We start from the raw sequence: 26655 nt of genomic DNA on the forward strand, positions 1-26655 counted from the left end.
CCCAGACGCAGGGTGGGTGTCATACGCCCCGCCCCTCGCACGCCCAGTCGTAGGCGAGTGTACTACGTCCCGCGCCTCACACACCCAGAGGCAGGTGAGTGTCGTACGCTCAGCCCCTAGCTGGGCTTTCGTCTCGTACCAAGGGCAGAGGAGTCTTTTGCGTCTCTACACGACGCAGGCGCGTTTACAGCAAATTCCGAAGCCGACTCTTGGTAGGTGCGGTCGCCGTGGGAATCATGAGGTAGTTTTATGTTTTATTTTTCTTAACCTGCGCCTGCGGTATCCCCCTCTCCTCCATATCCGTGGTCTCGGGTCACCTCGGACCTTCCTGTTCCCCTACCCGTTCCTCCACCCTAAGTCAATTCAGATGTGTCCGTGAGAGGCCCAGGGTGTGCTTTCCTTTTGGTGTAAAATCCTGAGGTAACGCATATAGTGTACGAAATGCCTAGTAATTTATAGGGAAAAAGTCATTTTATTTATGACATGGCACTTGATAATTTTGTAAATATCCGAAAACACGTGTTCAGGAACTAGTTTATTTATTTACATTTTCTTGGAACAGAAATTTATTCTCAGAATAATGCACAAAAGCATAGGTTGAGGCTGCCGTTGGGAGGCCTCCCACCCTTCCTCTGCCGCCACCTCCCCTCCTCTTTGAATGCCAGGGAGAACACAGTTGAAGGAAACATGCAATCACAGTGATCAACTCTAAAGACGAAAGGTTTGGTCCAAAAGAAATCAACATAATTAATCCAATTACCGTCAAGAGCTTCACTGAGTAGGATTAATTTGCAGAGGTGTGTTTTCACAGGGTGGCTGTTCAGTGCACCAAGGGGGCCTGCTTGAGGGAGATGAGGTCAGAACGCATGCCGGAGACATCTTTGGCCTGCTTGCTGGACTTGGGGTTAGAGTCACACAGCCGGGCCACCCGTTCCCACTCAGTGCCTGGGGACGACTCCTCAATGTCATTTACAAAGGCTTCTTCTGCTGCCCTGTTGTTGGCTTTTGTCTTCTGGAGCTGCTCGCCCTGCCTTGCATACCACTCGTCCAGCTCCTTTATTGCTTTTTCTTTCCACTCAGCTTCCTGCTTCCGAGAATTGGCATCAAGGGCTTCCAAGCGTTCGGTTTGCTCTTCTCTCCATTTACGGATACTTTCAGGCTCTGACTGCAATCGATCCACTTGTGAAATAGCTGCATAACTGTCTGTCCTCCCATTACTCTCCTGACAGTAGTCTCCATTCATCGCGCCATCAACAGCATCTGGAACCCCCTGCGGCTCGCCGTAAGGCTGGGGTCCGGGGGCGCCGCCGTCCAGGATGGCGAAGGCCTCGTCGTTCTCGATGCCCGCAATCTCGCTCTCCTGCTGCGCTAAGAAGGCCGCAGCAGGGTCCTCTTCGCCGGCCACTCCGTTCCCCAGGGCGGGACCGCCAGCGGGGACGCCGAACGGATCTAACTCAGCCATGGCGGCAAGTTCCACGGCACCGACTTTCAGAGAAACACCAACCGACCAGCAGACACGGCGTCCGGCAGCGGCCGCTGTGCTTGCGCCTGCTATCAGACACAAGCTGGAGGAGGGAGAGCAGGAACTAGTTTAGAATTTCAGCTTTGGGACTGCTGGTGGAGCTGGAATTTTTTTCTCAGTGTTAGGGAGCCATATTACTGTCCCTTTCTGGTTTATATGACCAGGGTACTAAATCGACTACAACGGCCCTTCATTTTAGTAAATTATTTTCAGTGCTGCTGCTTACTGGTATGAGCACTAGACTCAAAGAGAAATAGAAATCTTCTCTGTGGTCAGTCTTGTCTGACTCTTTGGGATCCCATGGAGTGTAGCCGGCCAGGCTCCTCAGTCCATGGGATTTCCCAGGCAAAAATACTGGAGTGGGTTGCCATTTCCTAATCGTGGGGATGTTCCGACTCCGGGATGGATCCCCCTTTTCTTGCATCTCCTTCATTGGCAGGCGGATTTTTTACCACTGAGCCACCTGGGGAGCCCCTTTGGTCTGATGCTAGTGTTGGCAATTTTCTTTGAATTAAAGAAGTGGGTTTTGGTTGCATGTTTTCCAGTGATATGAAACCCAGTGGGGATAATGCTGACTTTCGGATTGCTGACAAGCGTGGTGAAAAGTGATGTATAATAGTAGGAAAATATCCTAAGAGACTGGAGAATTCCAAAGACATCTGAGGGATAATTTCAGATTTTGTGTATTAGGTTGACTGCCAGTGCTAGACTCAAGCCTGATATGATTATGGGGAGCCGGGGAGGGGGGCGGGGGGCGGCAAGGAGCAGTTACCTTCAAGTAATGAGGCCCAGTTATTTGTGGGACTGCTGTTGCTGGAATATTGTCAGAGATAAGAAATGGATTGAAAATGCTTCCAGCTAATAGAGCTTTGATGGAGTTGAGTAGGAGTGGGTTGTCTTCATTAAAATTGGAGAAGGGAGGTTTTCCTAGAATTGGGAAGATAACAGGAGTGCTGTACACAGTTGTATGGGATGTAGAGACAGGGTTATGAATAGGCTCAGGTCTTGGTTTGCAACATGTGGGTGGATTGAATAAAAGATCTGTAGAGTAGAAGCCTGTTGAGGAATGGTATTCCTGTTAATGGGAGACTTCATATGAGGGCTGTTGTGGGGAAATGCATTATTTCCAGCAGTTTATCTGCTCAGAGCAGAGTATACTGATTTTACTGTGGTTAGAGTGGCCAGAAGCTTTGGAAGGAAGCTTCCAAAAAGGAGACCCCCCCCCCACCACATCCTTAAAGAACTGGGGTATCTTCCATTTAGCTCTGAGTGGGGGAGGACACTGGGCAGTGATATTGGGGCCTCTCTCTCTTTGTGACTTCTTCACTGAGCTCAATCCAACCAAATCTCAGGGGCCTAAACTTTGAGATGTCCCCAGTTGCTGGCAGGTTTTCCCAGGAGGATCAGCTTCTTGGTCTCTGTACTGAGTGCCCAGTGTCCTCGGAGTTGCAGCTTGTGTGTTTCTGTTGCAATGCCCATGCCCAGTGCTCTCTGCCGTGTAGCCCTATTGCTCAACTGCACACGAAAACTGGTAAAAATGGGAGAAATTGGAGGGGAGTGTTGGGTCTGCAGGAGAGTTGTGGGAAGCAGCAAGTGAGAGCCTCTGCTTGAGCCGCACGCGTGGCGTATGGGTGTGTTCCAAGTTTAGTGGTGTGACCGAATTCAAGCTCACTCTGTCCCTCATAAGACAGGCCAGTGCTTCAGAATGACTGTCATGGTCCGTGCACAGCTTGAAAAAGGATTTCCAGACATGAGGTCAAAAGGGAAGAGAATAAAATTTATTAGACTGAATGACAGTGTTAGCACAGCAGGTCAGCTCAAGGGAGAGTGGAATGCTTTCCCAGGCTTGCAGTCAAGTTTTATAGCCCTAAGACAGAAAATTCCTACTGAAATGGTGGCATTAGGTGATTGCTATGATGCTGTTGTTGTTCAGTCGCTCAGTCGTGGCCCACACTTTGCAACCCCATGGACTGCAACAAGCCAGGTTTCCCTGTCCTCCACCATCACGCCAGAACTTGCTCAAAATCTTGTGCATTGAGTCAGTTTTGCCATCCAACCATCTCATCCTCTGTCGTCCCCTCCTGCCTTCAGTCTTTACCAGCATCATGGCCTTTTCTAATGAGTCAGCTCTTCGCATCAAGTGGCTAACATATTGGGGTTTCAGCTTCAACATCAGTCCTTCTAATGAATATTCAGGACTGATTTCCTTTAGGATGGACTGGTTGGATCTTTTTGCAGTCCAAGGTACTCACAACAGTCTTCTCCAACATACAGTTCAAAAGCATCAATTCCCTGGCGCTCATCTTTCTGTATATTTCAACTCTCATATCTGTATGAATACTGGAGAAACTATATCTTTGACTATACTGACCTTTGTCGGCAGTATAATGACTCTGCTTTTTAATACTCTGTCTAGGTTTGTCATAGCTTTTCTTCCAGTGAGCAAGCGTCTTTGAATTTCATGGCTATGGTCACCATCTACAGTGATTTTGGAGCCAAGAAAGTCTGTCACTGTTTCCACTGTTTCCCCTTTTATTTGCCATGAAGTCATGGGACCTGATGCAGTCAAATCAAAAAATGTTTTTAAAAAAGAACTCAGAAATGTGCATCAGACACTGAGTCTGTGGTTCTTTTGTTCTAACCAGTAGGTGGTTGAGCCTTTCTCTTGTGTGTCATGGGGGTCTGGGAGACTTCAGCTTTTCTATCAACAAGAGACATATATCATATGGTATCACTTATCTGTGGAATCTAAACAAAGGGTACAAATGAACTTCTCTACAAACAGGAATAGAGGTGCTGACATAGAAAACAAGGTATGGTTATCAGGGCTTGAGAGGTGAAGGAATAAACTGGGATATGTGGATTAACATACCTTTCACTTCATCTCACTACTATGCACAAAGTCAATAAGTAATGAGGACCTACTATATAGCACAGGGAATTCTACTAAATACTCTATAATGAGCTATATGGGGAAAAAAAACTTAAAAAGAATGGATATATGTATATGTATTCTGTTGTTTCCTCGCTCAGTGGTGTCCACCTGTTTGCACCCTGAGGGACTGTGGTATGCCAGGCTTCCCTGTCCTTCGCTGTCTCCTGGACTTTGCTCAAATTCATGTCCATTAAGTCAGTGATGCTATCTAACCATCCTCTGTTACCCGCTTCTCCTCTTGCCCTAAATCTTTCCAGCATCAAGGTCTTTTCCAATGAGTCCGATATTTGCATCAATTGGCCAAAGTATTGGAGCTTCAGCATCAATCCTTCCAGTGAATATTCAGGGTTGATTTCCTTTAGGATTCACTGGTTGATCCCCTTGTTGTCCAAGGGACTCTCAAGACTCTTCTCTATCACCACAATTCAAAAGCATCAATTCTGTGGTCAGCCTTGTTTATGGACCAGCTCTCACATCCCTACCTGCTACTGGAAAAACAACACATTTGACATTAGGGACCTTCGTTGGCAAAGTGATGCCCTTGCTTTAAAATACGCTGTCTACTTTTATGATACCTTTCCTCTCATGGAGCAGGACGTCTTTTCATTTCCTGACTGCAGCCACCTTCAGCAGTGAGGCCCCGACCGCCTCACCCTCCCACTGTCCCCACGCAGGCCTGACTTCTCTCCGGCGGCGCCCTGACCGCTGGACTCGGCTCGGCCCCGCCTCCAGGCCGCTCCGCTTTTTCCTGCGCGTGCGCACAGCGTCACACACCCGGAAGCGGAGAACGGCGAGCGGAGGTCTCAGCGCAAAGTGAGTTTCTCTTTTTCTAGTCAAGTCTTCCTCTCTCAGTTGTCTTTCCTCTGTAATGTGGGTTGAGGGTCGCTACTGAATCGAAATCTTCGCGCCCGTCCCACCACCCCCAGCAAATTCAGATGTTCCTGTGTGGCGAAGAGGCGCCTCCATTTTGCTTTAAAGTCGCTGTGAAGCGGATGCCTGCGTTTGGTCCATGAGACGCTTCGTTTCGCACCTCTTTGCTGCTGAAAACCAATTTCTGAGTTCACTGACCCCTCTGCCCTTCCTTCACCACGTGAAATTCTCTTGGGCGATGTGGGTTTATTCGCTCCGCGGTCCCCAGGCTCGCGCTCTCGACCCCTGGAGGCCGCGCCGGCCCCCGCTCCCGGAGAGGCCCAGTTCTCTCCCCGGTCCTGGGATTCTGGAGAGCCCGCCCCGCTCCTGAGACTCCCAGCCGCTCAGTCGTCGCTTCTCCTCAGGCCGGTAGTTCTGTCCTTCAGGCATTCCTTTCTTAGAGCGTTATCCCGACTCCGTGTGGGTGGAGGTGGCCTGGCCCAGCCACGTGACACCCATGGTTCTGTGTCCCAAATACCACACTCTGGAATTTGGCTCTTGCGGGTGGGTGCTTCTTATTCAGTCGCCATCCCTGCAAATAGGAGGCCAGGAGGGTCAGGAGAAATAGCAAATTGAAAATAGCATGAGGGAAAAGCGATGGCAATGAAGAGGATTGGTGAGGAACTTGGGAAGAGATAGCAACACGAAAGAGCCTTGAAGGTAACGGTGGGTCAAGGAGAGACGTTTAGAGAAAAGCAGGGTCTCCGGAAAGTTAAAGGTGAGCAACATATGGAGGTGGTGGTGTTGAGTCTGAGTCTTTGCGACCCCTGTATCTCCTAGAGTCAGCTCAAATTCATGTCCAGGGATGCTATCTAACCATCTCGTCCTCTGCCGCCCCCTTCTATAGCCTTCAAGAGAGTCGGGCTGTGAATCACCGGTCCCAAAGAGGGCGACAGGGGAGAGACAGTTCACACAGAGAGCTGACAAAGGGGATACAAGAGTTGGATCCTTGACCTGCAGACAGTATCATGCTGGCAGAGAAAGGGTACTACTAGTGAACAGAAACAGTCACAGACTATTTTCCTGGGCTCCAAAATCACTGCAGATGGTGACTGCAACTATTAAATTAAAAGATGCTTGCTCCTTGGTAGAAAAACCATGACCAACCTAGACAGCGTATTAAAAAGCGGAGACATTACTTTGCCGACAAAAGTCTATAGACAAAGCTATGGTTTTTCCAGTAGTTACGTGTGCATGTGAGAGTTGGACCGTAAAGAAAGCTGAGTGCCAAAGGGTTGATGGTTTTGAACTGTGGTGTTGGAGAAGACTCTCGAGAGTCCCTTAGACTGCAAGGAGACCAAGCAGCTCAATTCTGATGGAAATCTGTCCTGAATTTTCATTGGAAGGGCTGATGCTCAAGCTGAAGGTTCAATACTTTGGGTTCCTGATGAGAAGAACTACGTCATTGGAAAAGACTGATGCTGGATAAGATTGAAGGTGGGAGAAGAAGGGGCCGGCATCACTGACTGGATGGACATGAGTTTGAGCAAACTCCGGGAGTTGGTGATGGACAGGGAAGACTGGCATGCCGCAGTCCATGGGATGCCAGAGTCTGACTTGACTGAGCAACTGAACTGAGTGATTGGAGGAGCTGAGAAAGAAAGTGAGCTGAAAGGAAGCATTGCACTTGGAGATGCCAGAGAGTTGGGAGGAAGGGAGGGCAGACATGGAGGAAGAAAGGGAGAAATACATGGAGATTTTGGATTATCAGGGAGGTTGGAGAGAAAACATCTTTATGGGGAACAGATGGCAGAGAGAGGCAGGATAGGAGTCAGGGAAGAAGTAGACAGGAGGACAGGCACAGCAGGAGAGCAGAGGTGAAGAGGAAGGGAGACAGAGAAAGAAATAGGGAAACAGATAAACCCAATGAAGTGGAAACAAGTAGTGTGCAGGTGGTGGTGGGGACTAGATCCAGAAGAGTGCTGAATCCATTAGATAAAGAATTAAGATGTGATACATTGATTTTTGCTTTACAGTCTAATAAATTTAAATCTTGCTCCTTTAAATTATACAAAGGATGAGAATTGCAGTACTTCTGTCTGTAAGGCTTGTGGTGGTTGTAATTATTTGTATTGAAAGGTAGCATCCATGTGCAGAGTCTGTTGAATTTGGGGGTAAGGCAGTGACTTGACTCTCAGAGGTGGGTCACCCACTTCCCTTTTCCTGGTGTGCAGTAGAGGTTGTGGGAGAGGAGAAGTGGTTAAAGAATTGACAGACTGTTACTACTTGGTACCTTTTCAAGGAACTTTAAACATGTTCTTAGTGATGGTTTTCCTTTTTGCTTTCTCCTTTGTTTACATTTAATTCTTTTTTTAGCTTGGGATAAAGATTAGTTCATTTCAATATCTACTTTCTTGTAAACAACTATTGACATCTGAAAAGATTTGGTGGTCTCCTGAAATTAGTTCATGTTATTCTTTTGGAAATATGCTATATTATCAATTGATTTTTATTTTTTTCCACTTTGCATCAGAGTTTTTCAATGAAAAAAGTTTTAATAAGCTGATTAACTTAGGTTTGTTTCACATTTATTTGAAGCCCATTTCCTGTCTTCTCTTTGTGTTATATCTTGGAAACATTTTTTGGTAACTAGTAAATAGTTGTAAACTATTTTGATGAGTACTTAGTAAGGATGTCAGTGATCTTTTTTATTGAATCAAGACCTAATTTAAGCAGTTAGTATGATGGTCCATTTTCCTCTCTTTTATGTGATCCAGTAACTAGTGAGCTATGAGTTGATCTGATGATGCTTCTTCAGGTCCAGAAGCTGAGCAAAAGTGACTCCTGAAATGATTGGCCAAATTGGGTGTGTGACTGTGTATGGCAGTTTTTCTTGGAGGGAGTTCCCACTTGTTACTAGAATTTGAAATGAATCCCAGTTTTCCAGAATTCAAAGGACAACTGTAGGATGGAGGCGGGAACATAGGCTCAGAGTCAGAGAGACAGTCATGAGCCGTCTTCTATGAATAAGGGTCAATCTGCAGGGAGGCCTCCCACCTCCGCTGGCTTCCCCATGTCCTCTGGGCAGCATGCTGACTCCTCAGGTGGCTCCACAGCCCTTTGTCATCCTCAGGTCACTGCCAGGGTCTCCAGCCTCATCCTGGGAGTCGACCCCATTCTCTTGGTCAGTCTGTCCTGCTCACATTCACTTAGTCCTTGTTCATAAACAGCAAAACCTTCTCTGTCTCAGATCTTAGGTTTTTCTCCTACCTTTGGTAATTAAATTGTGACCGTGGCTCTCACTCTTTCTGTTCCTTCACCTCTAGGCCAGCGAGATCTCCGCTTTTTCTTCTGATATTTGCTGTCAAGTTAGCCACGTTTACTGCCTCTGTATCACCCTCATCAAAGATGCCCTTCTCCTTTAATTATTTGGAGTGGTTTCTGTTTTCTCTTCATGGAGGGTGCACTGTGTTCCTGTTCCTCCCAGGATGCTTTCAGCATCTTACCCTCGGGGTGAGGACTAAGACTGTGGGATGGGCACTAGGACTGTCGGTTGGTCATATACTTCTTATTCTAGCTCCACCTTACTGCAGCAGGAGTCAAAATAAAGCCTTCCCTGAATTTCTCCTTTGATCTCTTAACTAATGCTGTTGATTAAAGAGCCCAGGTTCTAGGTCAGTAACATACACCCAAGCGAACACACACACATATAATGACATATTGTGCACCCATAGAAATGGCGGTTTATGTCACTTGGGTCAATTGGATGAATGTAGAAAGCATTGTGCTAAGTGAATCAAGACAGACAGGGAAAGACTGATACAATATGTGCTTCCATTATGTGGAATGTGAAAAAGTGAAAACCACTAGTACCAGACAGTGGGATGGTGGTTATCTGGGGCTCGGAGGTGGAGAAGATGGGGAGATGTTGGTCAAAAGGTACAGATTTGAGTTGTAAAATGAGTACATCCTGGGGAGATATGTGCAACATGCTGACTAGTTAATCCTGTGTTACTGGAAATTTGACAGGAGAATAAAGCGTCGGTGTTGTCACCACACACAAACCATGGGAATTTGGAGATGATGGATGTGCTGGTTAGTGGTTGATGATAAATATTTCACAGTGTACACATGTGTCACATGGACACAACGTGCATGGAATGTATACACAACACCTTGATAGGCCGTTCTACGTCCGTAAAGCTGGAAAAGAAGAAAGTGGGAGGTAGGCTGGACTTGACTTCTTGAGTGGTGTTCAACACAGGCTTCACATGAGATCATGAGGCATTTTGCCAGGGCATGTTTTGTACCCCTCCCCCATCATACATGCTCCTCAGGATCTCATGTGGGGGCGTCGCCCCAGGAATGTGCACAGGCCGCAGATGATTCCGATTTGGATCCTGCATTGAGCACCAGGGCTCTTAGCCTCCACTTCTGAGACTGAGATCAGGCCCTGGGGGAGGGGAGGGCGCTCTGCTCTGAGTGGGGCTGGACCAGGGCATGCTGTGTGACCTGAGGGGGATTGTGGGGTGAGCAGAGGTGCCCCCTGCTGCTGTGTGCATGAGGCTTCACGAGGCGAGGAATGTGATCCGAGGGAAAGTGTGGGAAACCCCCGTGTTGGACTCTGTGCGGGAGTTGCCTGTCCTGAGTCCCTCCTGAGACAGTGGGCTCATGGTGAGGGCTTCCCTTTGTGCGGGGTTGGGGCTCGGGAAGGGGGTGTGTTGACTCTAAGCACTGAACACCATGTTTTCCATATTTTTGATATGCCTTGAAGATTCACTTTACCTGAGGGTGAAGCCCAGAAGAGGAGGAAGATGAGAGAAAACAAGTCAGGCATGGCTCTTTCTCAGGTAAGGTCATATTCTCAGTGGATTCTCAGTGTGCCCTTCCTGAAATGCCCTTCTCTGGACTTGCTAATCGTGTCTGACTCTGGAGTATCCTCTCTGACTCCTATACATGTGCACTCACCCAGAACCTTCCCTCAGCATCTGTCGTCTCCACTTAGATCCCGTGACCTGGTGACCTGGCCTTTGTGAGGAGGCTCCCCTGGACACCGTCCTGGGCAGAGCTTCTCACCCATGGGTTGCAAACGGGGTCTCAGTGCTGTTGGGCAGCAGGGATTGCTTAGGGCCCATCTGGATGCTCTGTCTGCTCTCTGTCAACTGCGGTAAAGAGGCTGCACGTAGATGTGAGGTATTTATTAACATGAACAGTACGTACTGGAATCTGGAAAAGAAGCCAATGAGAGGGAATCAGTCCTGACTTTTTATAGTACATTTAAAACTAAATTAGGACCTCCTTGAAAATTTTAAGTGTTTGGGAGTGAAATGGAAAGTTCAGAAACAGACCTCAGGGATAGAGAGTGTTTCATTACAGCATCTAATTTAAACTATGAAATATAGTTTGCTGATTATTTATTCTTCCTTTTTGGCTGCATGATGCAGCTTGCAGGGTCTTAGTTCCTTGAGGAGGCATTGAACCTGAAACCCTGTGGTGGAACTTGGAGATCTTAAACCCTGGACCGACAGGGAATTCCCCCAACTTTCCTAATCTTGATGGCAATATTTGCTCATGGAATAAAAAGATAAACTTTGGATTTTGTTAATAACTACATGCATATCATTAATGATAATATCATATTATTATATTTAAATATACTTTTCTGCTGTACTGGCTCTTCATTGCTTCAGTGGCTTTTACCTAGTTCTGGCGAGTGGTGACCACTCTCTAGAAGTGGTGTGTGGGCTTCTCATTGTGGTGGCTTCTCTCATCTTGCAGCACAGGCTCTAGAGTACGCTGGCTTCAGTAGTTTCACCTACTGGACTCTAGAGCTCTGGCTTAGAAATTGAGGCTCAGGGGCTTAGTTGCCCCTTGGCATGTGGGATCTTACTGGTCCAGATAGCAAACCTGGGTCTCTTGCACTGGCCAGTGGATTCTTTACCACTGAGCCACCAGGGAAGCCCTTATATTATTTGTAAATACAGGTATTTTTATACTGATTAGAATAAATCTTCTGTATATTATTTTCTGCTTGTTTTTCATTTTTTTTAACTAATATAAGATAATGTTGAGGATTTCCCTGGTGGTACAGTGGATAACAATGTGCCTGCCAGTGTACAGTGCACAGCTCCCATCCCAGGTCCAGGAAGATGCCTCAGAGCAACTAAGCCCATGCACCACAACTACTGAGCGTGAGCTCCGGAGCCTGGGAGCCATAACTATTGAAACCCACGCACTTTAGACCCTGTGCTCCAATACAAGAGAAGCCACTGCAATAAGAAGCCTGTGCACTGTAGCTGCAAATACAGAAAGCCTCCTCACAGCAACAAAGGCCCAGGAAAACCAAAATAATTAACTTTTAAAAAATTAGAATGTGGACAAATTACTGAAGTACAATTGATTCATTTTTAATGTCCCAAAGATTATGAAATACATATGAATAAAAGAAAATGGGAGTATCATCCCAGAATGTGTCAAAAGGCGTCTCCTTGAAGTAGGAAATGGCCACTCACTCCAGTATTCTTGCCTGAAAATCCCGTGAACAGAGGAGCATGGTGGGAAACCATGAGGTTGCAAAGATCTGACACGACTGAGTGACTAAGCAACAACAACCTCCACACACAGCAGAGTGAGCTCTGAAAAACAAATCTAAACCTCTGATTGACCTCCTGCAGATTCTTCAGTGACTTCCAGGTACTTTTGGAATAAAGTCCTAAATCTGAAGACCTTGTAGAAAGCAATCTCTACCTGGCATCACCCCTCTTTGTTCCCTGTGTCCCAGTCAGACTGGCTGGTTTTCTGTTCACTAAATATCTTCCTGCCTCAGAGCCAGCACTCAGGCTGTTCTCTTTGCTTGCAACACTCTTCCATTTTCCACCTTGCCAATCCAAGTGTTTCTTCTTCGTGGAGACCTTGTTTGATTTCTTGATGTAGGTCAAGACTTTCCAATAAATCTTGTAGCATCAGGCCTGTTTCAGAGCACATATTGCAGTTGTAATGTTAAAATTATGGGTGTAATTGGGTGGCTGGCTGCTAGACCATAAGCTCCATTATGTTCACTGCTGTATTCCCAGCTTGGGACCCAGACTTGATGCTCAGTAAATTTTGATTGAAAGAAAAAAATAAACACAATTCTTCCTTGTTTCAACCAATTGTGTGTTTCCGTGTGCATGGGTGAGTGCATGGATCTGTAATTCCATGCTTTTATTACAGAACATCATCTCATAAACATGTGTTATGCTTTGTAGCAGTTGAAATTGTATCTTAAGTGTTTTCCATTCCCTTAAGTTTTTTTCTACCTCATCACGTGAATGATGGAAATAGTAGTTAGAGTATTGACATTGTGTGGTTGGAGGGAAGAGCGGGTAACCCTATTAGGTGACCATTTATCCTATAGTCGTATCCGACTCTTTGCAACCCAGTGGGCCATAGCCCTTCAGGCTCCTCTGTCCCTGGAATTCTCCAGGCAAGAATACGGGAATGGGTTGCCATGCCCTCCTCCAGGGGGATCTTCCCCCCAGAGATGTCAACACCATGTCCCCTACATTGCAGGTGGATTCTTTACTGCTGAGCCTCAGGGCAACCCAGATACCTACTTATGATACTGCATATTATAGTGTTCCCTGTGCATTCAGAAGGAGGTAGATAGTAAATTAATCTGTGAATATTTTTCTTTCCATCTATCATGTCCATCTTTCCTTGGCTGACAAAATATCTGGGATTCTACAGCTCCATTGCACTTCAGCTTTCTTGAACTTATTTCAGGTATTCTCACGGAACTCTCTGGATGCACTTTTCTGCTCTGGTACTTAACTCGTTGGTTCCTTAGGTTTAGTTGTCACTTCCAACCACCTGACCTCAGGTGCTGTTGCCTCATTTCTTAACTGTTTGATCTGCACGAGTTCTTAGAATGACAGTTTTCTCCCCAGTCAGATGGACACAGATCTTTCTCTAACATACTGTCATGTTGATGATAGGTTCATCTGTGTAAAGTCTTAAGAGTAATGCTTAGTGTGTCTGAAGTGCTGAAACACCTGTGTGATGTCATAATCATCACAGTGTGTGTTCTTTTAAAGCCGCTGTGGACTTTGTCGTCTCTGAAGACAGCAGTCTCTTGCTGTAACTCATCTAGATAGTGATTGTCCTTCCGTGTGTACAGTGTAACACTTCTGCATAGACTACTCACTGTATGAATTTTATTTGTATATTCTTCATGTGTTGTCCACACAAGTGACAAATTCATATTGATTGGAAGACATCATCGTCTTATGAAACAGCTTGGAAATTAGAGACCCACAGTTTGTTCCAAATAGCTTTTAATGGATCTATCAGAATATTACATTACCTGAATTGATCCTTACCCCTCTCACCTCTTCTCATTTCATATGAAAATAAGAATCCTCCTCAGCACCTGTTAGTGAAATGTGCTTTCATTTCAGACACAGTTGACCATCGAGGATGTGGACATCAAGTTCACTCCAGAGGAGTGGGAATGCCTCGACCCTGCTCAGAGGGCCTTGTACTGGGATGTGATGGAGGAGACCTACAGGAACCTGCTGTCTGTGGGTGAGGATCACTTCCCTGTGAAGTTGGAATCTGGTTTGGGGTATCTCTGCATTTTCCCTCTGTGTCTCTTGGGAGCCCCTGTTGTGCTTGACTAAGTTCATAGCCTTGTTGATTCAGACTTGAAAAAACTTTGTGATTGGCATCAGGAGTTTAAGCTTGTCCTTTCTTCAGGTGATCTGCGCACTGTGTGATACACAAGTTTTTCCACAGCTTGAGTATTTATAAAGCTGATTTCGAACTTTGAAATATCCAATTCCCTGTTTTTTACACCTGTGTTCTTGGTTCAGTAGTTCTTGGAAAGGAGCTATGCATGCATGCCTGTGTGCTCAGTTGCTACAATCGTGCCTGACTCTTTGCGATCCAGTGACTGTAGCCCTCCTGGCTCCTCTGTCCATGGGATTCTCCCGGCAGGAGTACTGGAGTAGGTTCCCATGCCCTCGTGCAGGGGGATCTTCCCCCGCAGGGGTCAAACCCATGTCTCCTGGGTGGCAGGTGGATACTTTACCTTTGAGCCCCGGGGAAGCCCAGGTATCTGCATATTATACTGTATATTATACTGTTTCCTGTGCATTCAGAAGGACGCACATAGTAAATTAATTTGTGAATATTTTTCTGTCTGTTCAAAATGTCCATCACTTCTTGGATGACAAAAGAGACGGGATTCTACACCTGGCAATGCAGGAGGCACAGGGTCTAGGTCCTCTCTAAAGCAGGCCTCTGAGTTTGCTTCTAACCTGCCTGGACACTGCCCTGACTGTGAGTGCCATGACTGCTTGCTGTGAGTGCAAGGCTTGCAGCACCAGAGATAAGATAAGGGACACATCTTGAGGTTGTCGAGCCCTTGGAGGGGCCCTGGCCTACTCAGCCCCAGGCTTAGCAACATTATAGGTTTTTTAGCACAAATAGCATTAACAGAAAAACAGATGTGCTATTTGCTCACAGATTGCTGATGATAACAGATAGCGTCCTGGGATTTAAAGGGGAACCCCAAACTGCCTTCTTTGAAGTCTCACCCAAGACCCTAACACACTGCCTGGGACCTTTTCCCCACTCGGTCTCCAGATGGGCTGTGTCCTGGGACTTCGCAGTGCTGTTTGAGTTGGTCAGAACCCAATTTGGTGATGTATCTTCTGCTGTTTCAACTTCTCTTTGCTTTTATTGTTAGCATATTGAAAGTCAGCTCAATAATTCTATAATAAGTATTTGTATTATTTATTTACAGAACAAATCTCTAATTTTGTTAAGAAATCTTTGAACCTGAGACAAAAGTGACAACTTTTACAAAACTTTAATTGGCCCTGTGAGCAGTATTTGTGAGACAAAATGCCACTCTGTAAGAAGAAAGAGGTTAAGGTTGATGAAGTTTTTATTCCCTTATGTGAAGACTCGCCTTTCTACTAGTTAGCTGATACATGGGACGTCTTCACTGGATGGTGTGAGAATTGGAACCTTAAATTAAAGAGGGCTGTACCTTTAGAAGTTACTGAATGTTTGTGACTCTCACCCATTGAGAAAGGATAAGAATGTGTCCTGCTGGATCCTATCTGAATCCTTCTCTCTCCTACCATGAGGTACATAAAATGAAAGGGAAACTCACTCAGTCCTGTTGGATTCTTTGCAACCCCATGGAATATAGAGTCCATGGAATTCTGCAGGCCAGAATACTGGAGTGGTTAACCTTTCCCTTCAGGGGATCTTCCCAACCCAGGGATTGAACCTAGGTGTCCCCTTCATTGCAGGAGGATTCTTTACCAGCTGAGCCACCAGGGAAGTAACATGTGGTACATAAACGTAAATTAAAATTGTCTGAAAAGAAGTTGCACCTGGAAACAGAATTGTGCAATTAGTGAGGATGATTGTCTATATATACAATGTCAAATTATATTTCAGCTGATTAGCTCCTCACTTTTTAAGTGGGCTCTCCGTTGAGCTGGCCCACAGCTCTAACAGTGTCTGCCACTGCCCTTTGTGTCTCTGTTATCTTTGTCCTGTTGTGGCCTTTAACCCCTCTCAACCGCTCTGTCTCCCTCTCCATCAGCTAGTCCCCTGATGAAGCTAACTTCCCCTGTCTCTCGGTGGTGGGTTGGGGGGCAGCTTCCTCCACTGCTGTCCCCACTCTGGCAAATTTCTTTATCCCTTCAGATTCTTCTGATAAAGTGAAGACCCCCATCTACCCAGAGGGACAATCCAAGATTTTCATCATCCATGTGCCCCTGTTATCACAGTCAATTTGAGAACTATTTGATCTGTATTTTAGATATAAAACTGTGACTATAGAAAGGGAGGATAATGTTTTTGACACAGGGATTGCTGTGATATTCTTTAGAGTCTGGAGAATACTGGTTAAAATGATTTTTTTTTTTTTTTTGAGAGTACAAACCATTTCTTTTTGCATATGGAATAAAAACAGCTAGCTTCTTAAAAAGCCCTGCCTACAGAAAAGCTTGAAGTGAACCTTTACCAGTGATCCCAGATGACTCTAGTGGTAAAGAAGCTGCCTGCCAGTGTGGTAGATGCAGGAGTTGTGGGTTCAGTCCCTGGCTAGGGAAGATCCCCTGGAGGAGGCAATTGCAATCAACTCCAGTAGCATCAGAGAGACATTTTAAATCTGTCTGGATTTATGCATGTCTCAGTGTGTGTCTTTGATTTTGGATAATGTTGCTGAGGTTTATTTGTAAATGAGCTCTTACTCAATTGGCTTTAAAAGAAAGTAAGCACTTGACTTACCATTGGTGGCTTAGTGGTAAAGCATCCGCCTGCCAGTGCAGAAGATGGGTTCGATCCCTGGTCTGGGAAGACTGCACATGCTGCAGAGCAACTAAGCCTGTGCAGCACCACCACTGAACCACCCGTGCTCTAGCGCTTGTGGTCCACAAGAGAAGTAACTACAATGAGAAGCTCATACACCACAACTAGAGAATAGTCCCCATTCAACACAAGGAGAGAAAGATGGATCAGCGACAATGATCTGTTGAAGCCAAAAATAACAAATAAAATTTTTTTTAAAACAGTAAGTGCATACAAATCAGGTTCACGTGAACTGAGAAATATTCAGTATTAAATATCTAGTATTAATGTTTGCTCATCTAATTAAGACATGTCTTCAGTCATCTACATTGTGTAATACTTCTATTGTATTACACTGAGAGATTTAGGACTATTGATGAGTATCCTGAGATGCTGTCTATAAGAAAGCAAATATTTTTAGAAGTTATCACTGGTATTTTTGTTCACCAATCTAGAAAATGCTAATAGAAAGCACAGTTCATGGTTGCTTAAGGAAAGTAAGATGGGTGTTCTCAGTAAAAAAGGTATGAGAAGTGAAATTGAGTTTAGATGCTTATAGCAGTGAGTGGAAGTGAGCGGAAGCTGGAAGCAATGTCTTTGTTTCCCAGACCAAGAGTCCTGACCATTGGACCACAGCAGCAAACAGATAGGGTTAAGGTCCCTAATCTTGACTGCCTAGTCAAGAATGAATTCAGATGAAGAGGCACAAAATAAAGAGTAAAGGAAAAAGTTTATTGAAAGGAAACATACATGCAGAAAGGTGCATGGGCTAGCTCAGAGAGAGAGCCCCACCTTTGGAAAGTGTCAATTCTTCAAAAAGGTACAGTTTTCCAGGTCTTCGTGTCCCCTTGGGCCAGTCACTTTCTTTTGTCCCCTCTGGTTAATTTGTCTCAGCACTCTCACCTGGGGTGCGGACGCATACCCTAGCCAAGATGAGTCTCGAAGTGAAGGCTTCTGGGAGGAGCAAGAGTCATTATAGCCTGGAATTATCCTCTGACTTGACCTCAACTAACCTTTCTGCACATGTGTAGTGTCTCCCTTAATAGACAGGGTTTTTTGCTTTCTTTGTCCTTGCCATGATTATTCCCTTGAGGTAAGAGACAAAGACTGGCTATTTACCCTGTTTTTGTTACAGATTCCTATAGATTCCTCAGCTGGAGGCTAGCTATCTCTTATCTCAGCAAATGCAGAGACAAGGAGACTGATTGTAGATATTCAATCTGTAGCCCATGTGAAAATTGTCTGAATCCTACATGAAAATTATATTTTATTAGGGAGAAAGAAATTAGGTCTGATTTATTAAGGGGGAAAAAAAAGGAATGAGAGGTTTATGGAAATTGGATTCCAAGGAAAAAAGTCCCAAAGTGTAGTTTTTATATGATCTTTAGCAGTGTGTCATTTGACTCCTGTTAATGTTGTTGCTTCACTTTGGGGAGCATGTAATGAGGTGTTTCAAAGGGACCTGTTTCCTCTTTGTCCCCCTTCTGTGCTGGAGTCCATGGGATGTCCACTTTTTGGTCCATGTAGAGCAACAGTAACACCTCCAGAGCCATAATCCTTGGAGCCAGCCTGGTTCTCTTCCTATTTGCTGCACTTGGGACACCTCACTGGAAGAAGGGGAAAGATTGTCAGCTCTTCGATTGCATTTGGTGTCTCAGATCCTACACAGAGCTGCCCTTAACCTGTCTTCCTGTTCAGAGCCCTCAGCTATTCCTGTTGTTACTGCTTTTACCACAACCTTCAGGGCTGTGTGTAATAGGAATGTGGTTTGGATCTTCTATGATTGTAACTCAGGAAACCTGTAAGGACAGTGGACGTTGAGGTCCTCTCTTGGATCCCCAGTCTTGCACGTGATGCATATATGAATCAGGCTGCATGTTCCCTCCTTGCTCATACTGTACAAAATGACCCATGCTCATCCACTGAAGCATATTTGCAGGACACGACCTGAATTGATATGGGGGTGTGGTACCTCAGAAACCATTCATAGGTGAGATGGCTGAGTAAGGCTGTTAGTTACGCAGATCAGTTCATGTGTCTTACTTGACCGTATCTTTTTAAACTCCTAGAGTTTGTTGTAACCTTTTGTAATCTGCTCTGCCCAAGTGGGCCCTGGTGGTTAAGAACATGTATGAATCTGTAGGTCTGGGTTTCAGTCCTGCTTGCTCATTCCTTTCATATACCATGGGGTTGTGTACATGAACCCTGTGAATCCACTACCTTTATTTTAAAAATTGAGTTAATTCATGCTCTTAGGTGTCATATAATTTTGACTGTTTTGCTGGAAAAGTCAGAAGTTACTTTTTTTTTTTTCCTGAACAATGTGGCAGATGCGATTGTAGTTCTCCATTCAGGGATGGAATCTGTAACCCTACAGTGTAAGCACGTAATGCTATCCACTGGACCATCAAGAAATTTGTCTCAAAGGTTACTTTTGCATAAAATGTATATTTACTTCATGTCATGGTTATTGTGACATGTCCCTTTGTCTGCATTACGTAGTGTATATTGTTAGTTTATATTTCCTTCCCAAGAGTTTGTCTCTGACTCTAGTTAATAAGTTTTCAAATAATATTCCTTTTTTATAGTGGATTCTTTGCCTCTAAGCCATAAGGAAGTCCCCAAAGCTTGCTCTTTTACTTGTATTTTGGAGCTCATGAACCGAGTAAGTTAAGGATTCTGTATAGATAGGCAATTGCTATATTGAATGGCTGTTACTTAAGTATAGAGAATGTTTCATTTATTAATTCTTTGTGATTTAAAGATGACAGTCTTTATGTTTTACACAGTATAACTGACATGAACCACTTCTTGTTATAAAATGTCTATACGTCTGTTTGCTTATAGATTTATAGGAGGTATTTAGAAAAGTGTTCTTTCTTTTCTTTTTAAAATTATTTTAGGGAATTCCCTGACAGTCCAGTGGACAGGATTCAGCTCTTTCACTGCAGTGATCCTGGGTTTATTCCATGGTCAGGGAAGTAAGATCTCATAAGCCCTGTGATGGGGAGTGAGGGGGTGGGTGCTGGAGCTGTTTTAACAGATTCTTTATTTTCACTATGCAGTGCTTGTTGAACAGTTGTCAACTGCCATTTATGTTTTACAATATTTGTTAGAATGCTTCCTTTGGATTATTTACCACTACAGGGTATTGCCTTTTTGATCCTTGCTGCTCAGTCCCTCTGAGTCCTGTCTGACTCTTTGTGATCTCATGGAGTGTAACCTGCCAATCTCCCCGTCCATGGATTTTTAGTGTTTTTTCTCCTCACTTATGAGACAGAAGTGTGTTTACTGCCAAGTAGAATGAGCTTTGAGGTCATGGTGGGAAAATACCTTTTCTTTTATGACTTGACATGAGTTTGCATAAAATGAATATTTTCCTGATTGCATCTTTGAAACTTGGCTATGCTAAAATTAATTTGAATTATGTGTGATCACTTTTTTTTTTTTTAACGAGTTCTAGTTCTTTGTAAATGTTCCTTATATTTCTAAGTTCATCATCGGGAAGATTCTTCGTTCTGTTCAGAATGGGTATGACTTTTGGTATAATATCATGTGTTCAATATGAAAGAATTTATTTATGAATTTTAATTAATAGGATACCTATGGTTTATATCTTGTAGATGTATCTCATATACATATGACCAAGAAATTACAAGCAAAAGGAAACAGTGGAAAAGGAGAAATTCTGCAAAGAGTGATGTTTGGAGGAACTGAAACCCATGAAACCAAAGATTTTTTCCTCTGGAAGATAGAGGATACTGTGCATGGTTTTGAGAGTCTGTGGACAGATGATGAAAGAAGTGACAACGAAATATCTATATCCCATAACAAAAATCTCACTGGAAAAGATCATCAGAGTAGAAATGATGCAGGAGATAAGCCTGTTGAAAGACTCAGATCAAGCTTTCATGAAGAATTGCAGATGCTTCAGTCTGAAGGGACGATTTTTGAATGTAGTCAAATTGTGACTAATATTAACAGTAGCCCCTCAGGTTTGCCACCTCAGAGAACTCATAGTGTCCACAAAGGCATTTGCCATAAACATGAGAGTGCTGTTATGCGTCCCTCAGAACAGGCCCTAGACCAGGAAGGACACAAGAAAAAATCTTACAAAACTCCTGAGTGTAGCATAACCTTTCTTCAGCACTCAGAACTCACTAGACATCAAAGAATCCTTACAGGAAGAAAACTATATAAAGCTGACATACATGGCAAGGCCTTTAATGATAATGAGAGCCTTGCAGTTCATCGGAGAAATCATACTGGAGAGAAACTGTATAAATGTGATGTATGTAGCCACAGCTTTAAACAGAACACAGCCCTTCAAATTCATCTGAGAGTACATACTGGAGAGAGACCATATAAATGTGATGTATGTGGCCACTCCTTTAAGCACAAGACACACCTTCAAAATCATGGGAGAACTCATACTGGAGAGAAGCCATATACATGTGATGTGTGTGGAAAGGCCTTTACTCGAAAAGAAAGCTGTGCACTTCATCAGATCCTTCATACTGGAGAGAAACCATATAATTGTGATGTATGTGGCCGTGGCTATATTCGAAAGTCACAACTTAGAATTCATCGGAGAGTTCATACTGGAGAGAAGCCATATACATGTGATGTGTGTGGAAAGGCCTTTTCTCGCAAGGAAGGATGTGCACTTCATCAGATCCTTCATACTGGAGAGAAACCATTTAAGTGTGATGTCTGTGGCCGTGGCTATATTCGAAAGTCACAACTTGAAATTCATCAGAGAGTTCATACTGGAGAGAAGCCATATAAATGTGATGTCTGTGGAAAGGCTTTTACTCGCAAAGAAAGCCATGCACTTCATCAGATCCTTCATACTGGAGAAAAACCATATAAATGTGATCTGTGTGGACAGGCCTTTACTCGCAAAGAAAGCCATGCACTTCATAAGATCCTTCATACTGGAGAGAAACCATATAAATGTGATGTATGTGGCCGTGGCTATACTCGAAGCACACAACTTGCAATTCATTGGAGACTTCATACTGGAGAGAAACCATATCAATGTGATGTGTGTGGCCATGGCTATCCTCGAAAGTCACAACTTGTAATTCATCAGAGAATTCATACTGGAGAGAATCCTTATAAATGTGATGTATGTGGCTGTGGCTTTACTGGAAAGAGACAACTTAGAATTCATCGGAGAATTCATACTGAAGTGAAATCTTACAAATGTAACAATTGTGGCAAATGTTTTTTTGCACTGTTTTCCTTAAATAAACATCAAACAATTCAAACAGGTGAGAAAGCATGTAAATGTAATTTGTGTGGCAAAGTGTTCAGTTCCAGGTGTTATTTAGCAGTTCATCAGAGAACTCATACTGGAGAAAAACCATATAAATGTGATGTGTGTGGAAAGGCCTTTACTCGCAAACAAAGCCGTTCACTTCATCAAATTCTTCATACTGGAGAGAAACCATATAAATGTGATGTGTGTGGCCATGGATATACTCGAAAGTCACGACTTGTAATTCATCACAGAGTTCATACTGGAGAGAACCCTTATAAATGTGATGTATGTGGCTGTGACTTGACTGGAAAGAGACAACTTAGAACTCATCGGAGAATTCATACTGAAGTGAAATCTTACAAATGTAACAGCTGTGGCAAAAGATTTTTTGCACTGTCATCCTTAAATAAACATCAGGCAGTTCCAACAGATGAGAAAGCATGTAAATGTAATTTGTGTGGCAAAATGTTCAGTTCTAGGTGTTACTTAACAGTTCATCAGAGAACTCATACTGGAGAGAAACCATATAAATGTGATTTATGTGGCCATGGCTATCCTCGAAAGTCACAACTTGTAATTCATCAGAGAATACATGCTGGAGAGAATCCTTATAAATGTGATGTTTGTGGCTCTGGTTTTACTGGAAAGAGACAACTTAGAACTCATCGGAGAATTCATACTGAAGTGAAATCTTACAAGTGTAACAACTGTGGTAAACGTTTTTTTGCACTGTCATCCTTAAGTAAACATCAGGCAGTTCAAATAGATGAGAAAGCATGTAAATGTAATTTGTGTGGCAAAATGTTCAGTTCCAGGTGTTACTTAGCAGTTCATCAGAGAATTCATATTGGAGAGAAACCATATAAATGTATTGTGTGTGGCTGTGGCTATACTCGAAAGTCACAACTTGGAATTCATCAGAAAGTTCATACCGGAGAGAAGCCATATAAATGTGATGTATGTGGCTGTGAATTTACTGGAAAGAAACAACTTAGAACTCATCGGAGAATTCATACTGAGGTGAAATCTTACAAGTGTAATAGCTGTGGCAAACTTTTTTTTGCACTATCATCATTAAATAAACATCAGGCAGTTCAATCAGATGAGACAGCATGTAAATGTAATTTGTGTGGCAAAATGTTCAGTTCCAGGTGTTGTTTAGCAGTTCATCAAAGAACTCATACTGGAGAGAAACCATATAAATGTGATGTGTGTGGAAAGGCCTTTACTCGAAAAGAAAGCCATGCACTTCATCAGATCCTTCATACTGGAGAGAAACCATATAAATGTGATGTATGTGGTCGTGGCTATACTCGAAAATCACAACTTGAAATTCATCAGAGAGTTCATACTGGAGAGAAACCATATAAATGTGATGTGTGTGGAAAGGCCTTTACTCGCAAAGAAAGCCATGTGCTTCATCAGATCCTTCATACTGGAGAGAAACCATATAAATGTGATGTATGTGGCCGTGGCTATATTCGAAAGTCAAAGCTTGTAATTCATCAGAGAATTCATACTGGAGAGAATTCGTATAAATGTGATGTATGTGGCCGTGGCTTTACCGGAAACAGACAACTTGGAATTCATCGGAGAATTCATACTGAAGTGAAACCTTTCAAATGTAACAGCTGTGACAAACGTTTTTTTACTCGGGCGTCCTTAAAAATACATGAAGTAGTTCATACAGATGAAAAAGCACGTAAATGTACTTTATGTGGCAAAGTCTTCAGTTCCAGGTGTTACCTTACAGTTCATCAGAGAACTCATACTGGAGAGAAACCATATAAATGTGATGTGTGTGGGCAGGCGTTTACTCGCAAAGAAAGCCATGCAGTTCATCAGATCCTCCATACTGGAGAGAAACCGTATAAATGTGATGTATGTGGCCGTGGTTATACTCGAAGCACACAACTCACAGTTCATCAGAGGGTTCATACTGGAGAGAAACCATATAAATGTGATGTATGTGGCAAGGCCTTTAGAGTAAATGGCAGCCTTACATCTCATCGGAAAATTCATTGCCGAGAGAAACCATATAAATGTGATGTATGTGGCAAGGCCTTTAGTGTAAACGGAAGCCTTAGAACTCATCAGAAAATTCATACTGGAGAGAAACCATATAAATGCGATGTATGTGGCAAGGCCTTTAGAGTAAACGGAACCCTTACATCGCATCAGAAAATTCATACTGGAGAGAAACCGTATAAATGTGATGTATGTGGTAAGGCCTTTACTATAAACGGAAGCCTTACAACTCATCGGAAAATTCATACTGGAGAGAAACCGTATAAATGTGATGTATGTGGCAAGGCCTTTAGTTTAAATGGAAGCCTCACATACCATCAGAAAATTCATTCCAACGAGAAACCATACAAATGTGATGTATGTGGCAAGGCCTTTAGAGTAAAAGGAAGCCTTACATCTCATCAGAAAATTCATACTGGATAGAAAGCATATAAATGTGATGCATGTGGCAAGGTCTTTAGTTTCAAATCAACCCTTGCATTTCATCAAAGAATTTATACTGCAGAGAAATGTTACAAATTAACAATGGTGACAGAGCTTTTAGTGCACAGTCATGCTTATCTCTCCATCAGGCAGTTCATACAGGAGAGAAAGCATAGAAATGCATTTATGTGGCAAAGTCTTCAATTTCAGCTGTTACTTTGCAGTTCATTAGAGAACTCATATTTGAGAGAAACCATATAAATGTTATGTATGTGGCAAGACCTTTAGCCAAACTGAAAACCTTGCAATTCATCGGAGTATTCATACTGGAGAGAAAGCATATGAATGTGTTGTCTGGCAAGGCCTTTAGTTATATTGGTAAGCTTGCAGTTTATCCAAAATTCATACTGGAGAGAAACCGTATAAATATGTTGTGTGTGGCTGATGCTTTACTTGATGTGCACAACTTGGAGTTCATCAGAGAATTCATACTGGAGAGAAAACACATGAATGTGATCTCAATGTCAAGGCTTGTAATCTAAATGCAAACCTTACAGTTCATCAGAGAATTCATGTTGGAGAGAAAACTTACAAGTGAAACAATGGTGACAAAAGTTTTAGTGCACAGCCAGTCTTAACTCACCATCAGGCAATTCATACAGGAAAGAATGCATAGAAATGTGATGTATGTGGCCAGTGGTTTACTTGAAATGACCATCATAAGAAGCATCAGATAATTCATAGTGGAGAAAACTGTTAAAAATGGGTCAATTGTGAGAAGCATTTTAGTGCAACTGCAATGAGTATGGCAAAGCCCCTAATCTGAGTTCAGGCCTTATAATTCATCAGAATTCATACTGTATAGAAAGCATAAAAATGAATATGGCAAAGTTTGTAGTTCACTTTCAGCTGTAACTGACCATTTGGCAGTTCATACAGGAGGGAAGCCACATAAATGGGATTTTTACGACGAAGCCTGCAGTCACACGGAATGACTTTGCAGATCATCTGAGAGTCAGTGCAGTGAAAACTTCTAAATGTAGTGAGTGAAGAAAGTATATGAAGTTTTGGGCCTTCAGAAAAGTCAGACTGGAGGAAAACTGCATGAATGTGGTAGATATGGTAAAGCTTTGATTCTATATTCAGACCTAATTGATCCTCAGGTAATTAATGTGAATTGAAATCTTACCCACATAGTGCATGTGGTAAGTCTTTTGGAAGGTGTTCATTTTTTTTTTTTACAAAACATGAGAAAATACCTACTGGCAAGAATCCATACATTCAGAGCACAATCAGTCCCTCCAGTGGAGGAAATCATAATTTCTGTGGCCAGGATTTCAATAACAGGCAGATCATTCCCTTCATCAGGAAAATTCATTATTCCTTCAGGTGCCATTCAGGCCTAAAGACATCAGGTGACGCAAACTTGAGAGACCTTCCAAATGTTATCAGTGTGGCCAGGGTTTTTGTTTACACCTTAAGCTTCTTGAGAATATTCACACTAGATAAAAACTGTATCATTGTAATAATAAATGTGTCAGGGTTTTTAGGGAACAATCTGAAGTCAGGCTTCAGTAAAGAAGTCATTTTGGAGAGAAAGCTCACAAGTGACATGAGTATGTAAACCTTAACTTGGGATCACAACTCACCATCCATCAGATCATCCATACTAGAGAGAACCTTACCAGTGTAGAATATGTCACAAGGCTTTTAGGTACTCCCTGTTATCTCAGTGTTCACCAAATACTTTATACTTAGACATGCAAATATTATGGCAGTTGTGACAATTACTGCTCACTCTTTAGGTATCTAAGAACATATATGCTGGAGATAAACCACACTAATACAATGTTTGTGGAAAGCTATTGTGAAGAAACTTGAGTCAAAAGAACCAGAAAAGTATGCGTGTGTATCTGTTTCATCATTGATTGCTGCCATTTCTGTTGTACCGTTGTTTTCTGCAGAATGTACCGTAAGTCTTGTGCTCTAATAAAATTTGTATAATTTCCCCCATAACCCTGAATGGATCATGTTTCTTTCAACAACAGAGTTTTCGCCACCTCAGTACTTAATAACAGAAACTAGCAATGCACCAAAGGCTCTCAAGGTTGAAAGAACGTAGAATTTCTTTTCATGATGAAATCAAGCAATAGATAATTTTGGGATTATATGCTAATAATTTGCACTTGAGTTATTCTTTCCACACTGTACATAACGGTGCAGTTATATTTCCTGAGTCCTCTTGTGCCGAAATGAAACTAGTAGCATGTGCCTAATTTA

The 26655-nt window shown here is 43.2% G+C and overlaps 2 protein-coding genes across 2 annotated transcripts; one reads left to right on the forward strand and one right to left on the reverse strand.

The window, feature by feature from the left end:
* Window positions 1–820: 820 nt before the first annotated feature.
* Window positions 821–1563, reverse strand: LOC122690142 (clathrin light chain A-like). The gene has a single exon (XM_043897144.1). The coding sequence runs from the start codon at window positions 1460–1462 to the stop codon at window positions 821–823; it is 642 nt and encodes a 213-aa protein (XP_043753079.1). The 5' UTR covers window positions 1463–1563.
* Window positions 1564–5231: 3668 nt separating this feature from the next.
* LOC122689289 (zinc finger protein 616-like) lies at window positions 5232–26388 on the forward strand. The gene is made up of 4 exons (XM_043895582.1): window positions 5232–5270; window positions 10081–10156; window positions 13745–13871; window positions 20282–26388. The coding sequence occupies exons 2-4, from the start codon at window positions 10121–10123 to the stop codon at window positions 24373–24375; spliced, it is 4257 nt and encodes a 1418-aa protein (XP_043751517.1). The 5' UTR covers window positions 5232–5270; window positions 10081–10120; the 3' UTR covers window positions 24376–26388.
* Window positions 26389–26655: the final 267 nt, after the last annotated feature.

This window comes from Cervus elaphus, chromosome 4 (genome assembly GCF_910594005.1).
Source record: "Cervus elaphus chromosome 4, mCerEla1.1, whole genome shotgun sequence".
NCBI lineage: Eukaryota > Metazoa > Chordata > Mammalia > Artiodactyla > Cervidae > Cervus > Cervus elaphus.